The 6,038-nt window shown below is 42.3% G+C and overlaps 1 protein-coding gene across 1 annotated transcript in view; it reads right to left on the bottom strand.

Moving 5' to 3' along the window:
* Window positions 1-834: 834 nt before the first annotated feature.
* The window catches only part of LOC147730880 (bone morphogenetic protein 8A-like), a 320,574-nt gene continuing 315,370 nt past the window's right edge, over window positions 835-6,038 (bottom strand). Inside the window, exon 7 of the mRNA XM_086955748.1 lies at window positions 835-1,973. Within this exon, the coding sequence (XP_086811874.1) occupies window positions 1,824-1,973 (150 nt within the window). The 3' untranslated portion in view covers window positions 835-1,823. The remainder of the gene's footprint in view (window positions 1,974-6,038) is intronic.

Here is a 6,038-nt window from a genome sequence, read left to right as displayed (position 1 = left end):
TTTGGCACTGTAGGAACTTATTACTACTATTACTTTGGTGTAAGGAGCATTGCAGCTATGGCTGTTAGATACTACCCATGTAAATTTACAATACTGCTGCCAAATCTGCCCAATGCATTGAGGTGAACACTGCTGGTAATTTTGCATATGTTGGCTACTAATGTAATCGTGTCTGAGGTGGTCACTTTCAAAACACAGTTATTAGCAGCCCAGGATGATTTTCATTGAACATAAGTAGCTCCTATTACCGAGAAGGCTAGAGACCCATTTTCTACACACTCTAACTATTAATTGAATCTTCTCCACCACTAGAGATGCCAGCAAGAGAATTATGAGACTAGGAGTCTGTGTAGAGTAAGACTGATACAGGGGCATGAGTGCATTATTGACTGTCAAGTTTTCGGACCCGATTCACAAAAGTAATCTGAGACAAAATGCTAACTTTACGACTTTCGGTATTCACAAAGGACATTTAAGAGTAGTAAAGTTAGGAATCCTAACGTTACTACTCCTAAATGCCTTTTGTGAATACGGAAATGATTAGGGCCCGATTCACAAAAGTAATCTGAAGACATTCAGGAGTACTAAAGTTAGGATTTTGTCTCAGTTATACTTAAGTTTGTCTTAAATTTAACTTAAAACCAAAATTTAAGATTAACTAAGACAAAATCCTAACTTTAGTACTGCTAAATGCCTTCTCTGAATACCGAAAGTCGTAAAGTTAGGATTTTGTCTCAGATTACTTTTGTGAATCAGGCTTATAATCTCCTGTGAAGATAGGAAGGAAACCTGGTTCCATTTAGTCAACAGCTACTGTTCTTACTGTATTAATGCCCTACTCTGTCCAAGGATCGCCCCGGTGTCTCTCTAAAACCCATGTCCAGTAAACGCTTATACACCATGAGACAAAAACAGGGAAGGGCAAAAATGACACCGTAAGTTAAATGTGAGCTTCTTATTGATGGTAGATCTGTTGATCCAAGATCCAGTAGCCGCGTGATTCGCAGGCAATTTTAAGAGTACCATTTTTTCTTCTTCGACAGTTTAGTATCTGGCTAGTGTACACTTCTGGTCCAGACAATTTGAAACAACTTTATAGATTTTTTTACATATTCTTTCTTTTGAACTTTGATCATCCTACAATATTCACTCATATATATATATATAAATATATTCCATTTAATGGAACTAAGGATAATAGTTTGTGTGTACTTGGAAATAATATAGTTTTTATTTTAAATACTCTGTTGGCTGGTTCATTTTCTCTGTTGTCAGCCTTCCTTTCTTTTGAAGAAGGCCTGTGTGGGTTTCCGCAATCCATAGCTTCTAATCGGGTAATTGTGCGACACTCCCCAGTTCTTGGAAAGGTTCTGTGGGTCGGGAGTGGGGATCTGAAAGTCCTAGACAGAGCCCTCCTTCCACAAAGTGTTACTGCTATTGCTGGTTTAATGCATAATATGATGTCTCCAAGTGATATGTGTGGACATGGATTCCAAAGTGCTTCCTACTATCTGGTCCTCAGTATATCTTGGAGCATGGGTCAGTCAGAGGTGCTTCAGTGCATCAGGGTTTTACAACCTGTGGAACACAGTCTACCTTCATCCCACCACTGCTCGATTGCCCTCTGTTCCAATACCTGGTGAAGCAGAAGTCCTTTGCTGTGGATGCTAGGGCTTTACAGATGCAGGCGCCTTTCCTTGTTTACACTGCGAACCGGAAAATCTGGGTATCAACGCACGCGTTAGTCTGTGAAGTGCCCTAGAAATTCTGTGCACCTGTGCTTTAGAGTCCATAGCATCAGATCTTTTTCAGCTCCTGCTCTCTTAGTGGCAGCCACAGGACTTTACCACCATGTTTCGGTGCTTCTTAAGGATGACGTTGTTGCTGTTATCATAATACAGAACGGATGTGGCACTCAACTTGGTGGGGGCACAGCAAGCTTTTGGGACAGTGTCCGGCTTCAGCAGGTGCACCTAGGGGAATAAAAAACACAAGCACTCAAAATGTAGGCTATCGCTCATCAATGTATTATGGTGCCTACCACAATAAATATCCCATATTTTGGGATGCCTCAACTCTCTCTTTGCTCTACACTATTCTTTCTACCCTTCACTCCCTTTACATTTCTCTTCCCCACTACTCTCTTTACCTGATCCATTTTTTATCTCATCTCATTTTGACCTCTCTCTACCTTGCATCTCTTTATTTTTCCACTCGTATCTCCATCTGTCTACCTCAACCTGTTGCTGCTTTTGCCTCTCTCTAATGCACCTGTTTTTCTACGTTACCTCTCATTCTCCCATACCTCTTTGGGTACTGTAATCATCTGCGTCTCTCTACATTTCCTTCCTATCTCTAGTTCTCTCTTCCTCACTCTTAAACCTTACATAATTCCTTAACACTCTTGCTGTACCATGCATCTCTATCTACATCTTCCTATTTCTACTTCTCTTTTTCTTTCCTTCTGGCTGTCTCACCAATTTCAATTTAAGAAACTCCTGTCCCTACTTCACATAGGATTCTACATCATCTCTATCTATTCCTCCTCCTCCCTCTACTTCACACTGTCCTCTTAATGTCTCTGAGCTGCTCCTGTATCCTGCTCCATCTTATTTCACATAGTCAGCAGGGTCATAGGTACCTGTCCAGCCATAGAAGTGCATTACCACAAAGGTACAACAGCTGGTGGTAGAATAGACAATTAGTATTCTTGCCTGAAGACAAACGAACAAAAAGTTCCACTTGGGCGGGCACAGAAACCCTGTGTGAGTGCTGAAGGGATAGATAACATAACCATCTATGGAAAAGCTGCACTATAGCTGTATAGTCGCTATCTTACCCTTGATTATAGGGGGACACCGGCTTCTTGAACAGAGAGGGGAACGGCGTTCTTTACAGTCACACACTAGTGAAATCAGGATTCAAAAGCATAAAAGTGATCAGTATATACACTACATACAGTATACTTATTGTTCTAGGAGTATGGTAGTGGCTTAACTACAATCATAAATCAGGCAGTAAGAAACAAATTGGCATGTCAATACACTATGAGAGATAAAGGCAATCGTCTCATGTTACTGCACTTATACTTCAGATAGCTCCGAGAGTCTGGGGCATACTAACAAGAAGTCCCATCGTCTGCATATTCATTAATTTAATTTATCTTTTTAATTTATTAATAGGTCATTCTCCTTGTGCGTTTTCAGGTAGGACTCACCTGAGCACATTTGTAATATTATTTTAATTTCCTCCTCTCTAAGTAAGCAGGCGAATAGGCCCTCTCGAGGAATTTAGGTATTTCTGGCCCCGAGGAATGCCCCAGACCCGTATGGGCTTTTAAAACGGGCAGGAAAATGGGGGCCTAACTGATGGCGGTGGGAGTCATTGCTCTCACATTATCGACCCACCAGTTTTTAACCCTACCTAATGTACCCACTAATAAAGGCAAATAGCTGGGATACATTAAGGTATTATTAATGCCCTGACCTGGATCCTTCTATTGTCCAGTAGCTTCTATCTAAGAACTTCCTCCTGCGCCGATTCAAACAGGGTATTGAGTCTGCACTGGAGGTAGAATATGACTCGTTACAACGTGAGACATTGCATCGCGTTGCATTACAACGCGGTCGTTGCAATGACCGCGTTGGTACCATGCAAAGCCATTACTACGCAAGTCATTACATTGACTTGCAGTACATGGCGCGCTGACATTATAAATATATCATTTACTATTCCAACTCCAGCCTACGTAACAGTAGGGAAGGTGTTGGAATAGTAAACTATACTATTACTAATGTTAGCGCGCCATCTACTGCAAGTCAATGTAATGACTTGCGTAGTAATGGCTTTGAGTGGTAATAATGCAGTTGTTGTAACCACGGCGTTGTAATGGTATCGCGGTGTGATGACCGCGATGTAAAGGTAGTCTCCCCTGGTGGTACTGTCCTTCCATGGTGAGAAGAGGTTGCCGATGATGAAGCATGACACAATTTTGTATTTGAGGTTTCCTCTTTCATAAGGATGACCTTCCCTCCCATCAGCACTCACACAGGGTTTCAGTGACCATCCAAGTGAGACATTTTGGTCGTTTGTCTTCAGGCAAGAATACTAATTTTCGCTGTTACAGCAAGATCTGCAGTAGTGAAGGGAGATATATTTGTTGTTCCCCATTTGGTGCAACTAAAGCAACAATTTCAAGTGCTATACGCACATGTTGTATGTTGGGACGGAAAAGTCCTCTGCAAGGTAATGAATGTGCACCTTTGCCCTGAGTGCCCAACAGTACTGATGTCTTAATAGCTAATGCGGATTTCTTTTGGCTGTCATAGGCAAACATGGATCATGCAAGTGCGCCATGACATAGGCCGATCTTAGGGATTGTAGTTTTGTTGGACCAAGAGGGATGCACAAAGCACTACCCTCATAGTGGTGGAAGGTCACTGCCTTCACCAGGAGTTAACGAGCATGAATGTTGTGTTGACAGCATACAGTGTAGTGATCAGTAGGAGTGAACAGACCCTTTGTAACCAGTCATTGGAGTTAGACCTATAGGGTCACTAATTTTCTAAGTTCCGCTGCTGTGTGCTTAACTCACCCTTGGCCTACATCAGTTTAGTGTGAGGTACTGCATAGCGCTGAGGTGTTGATGTGCCTAGAAAGGGTACAATACATAGATAATGCAGTACATTTGTGCATGGGGAATGCATTTGCTGAATGAATATGTGCCAATGAGTGGTACAGTACTTGAAGGATGTAGTGCATGCATGATACATGAATGTCATGGGTGTATGTTTACCTGTGAGTGGTACAATAAATGAAGGATGCAGTGCATTCATTACAAATACATGTGATGGGTATATATGTACCTGTGAATGGTACAATACATGAAAAGTGCAGCGCGTGCGCAATGAATGCATGTGCTGGTTGTATGGGTGTATGCGTACCTGAGTGGTACAATACATGAAAGATGCAGTATGTGTATATTATATGCATTTACTGGACGTATGTGTGCCTCTGAATAATACACTACATGGAGGATACAGTACTGTGCAGTGTGTATATGCCATACACATACTATGAGTGTATGTGTGCCTTTGAATGGTACAATACTTGGAGGGCCCTGGGTTCCATGTTGGGAGACCCAGACCTGCATAATGAAATAAAAATAGAAAAAGGGGGGGACCTTTCCCTGTATTACCCTTCTTCCGTGGAAATACCTGTGTTAAGCTGCAACTACCTAAAAAGTGTAATGTTCAGATAACAACAGTATCCAGTGGGTAAAGCGTCAGGTTAGATCATCCACCGCAAGGTTGGGAGTTCCTGAGCTGCGCTGAAGCACCTACCCCTCACCGCTGGCCCCCTTTTTCTATTTTTATGAATCACACTAGTGTATACAAATACTTTATACATTAGGGACAACGATTCTTTGTAGACAGTGAACTCCCTAGATACCTGCTAATTTAGTTCCTTTGGTCCTGAAAAATCGCTAATTAATGGACACAAGCGAGAAAAATGTTGACCGAGCAATAGCACCCTCTGGAAGGTTCCTGGAAGCATCACATTCCAGCGCTTACCCTCTAGATTTATTTTTAATTAGAGCAGCGGACCGCCAGAATAAATTGTTCCTTAGTACCCCTAGCTTTATTTTAACCCACATCTGTACGTCTACAACTCTTCCTGGCCCCACACCCGCACTTCATCTACACGGCAGTTGGAAAAAGATCTCTGCTAAAGAGCCCTTCTTTGAGGTGTTGGCCGTTGGGTATTGCACCGCCCGCCCAACGAGGAGCAGGACCAAATGATGAAGCATGACACCTACATAGGTGTGTGAGGGCATTACATCCAACAAAATGGATGCCCAAGGGTAATTCTTCTTTACCCTAACTACATCCTCCTCATCACGTGACTTATATTCAATCCCCTCACCCAGGAACGGTGCAGCACTCTTTGATTTCCTGTGTTGAGGGACTATCAGCTTTGGAGACACTCCTGCTGGAACAGACTGATTTTCAAGAGGGAGCAAAGGAGTGGGCAAACAT

Source organism: Lissotriton vulgaris, chromosome 2_1, assembly GCF_964263255.1.
Source record: "Lissotriton vulgaris chromosome 2_1, aLisVul1.2, whole genome shotgun sequence".
In the NCBI taxonomy this organism is placed as follows: Eukaryota; Metazoa; Chordata; class Amphibia; order Caudata; family Salamandridae; genus Lissotriton; species Lissotriton vulgaris.
This window is presented reverse-complemented; position numbering and strand designations above follow the sequence as displayed.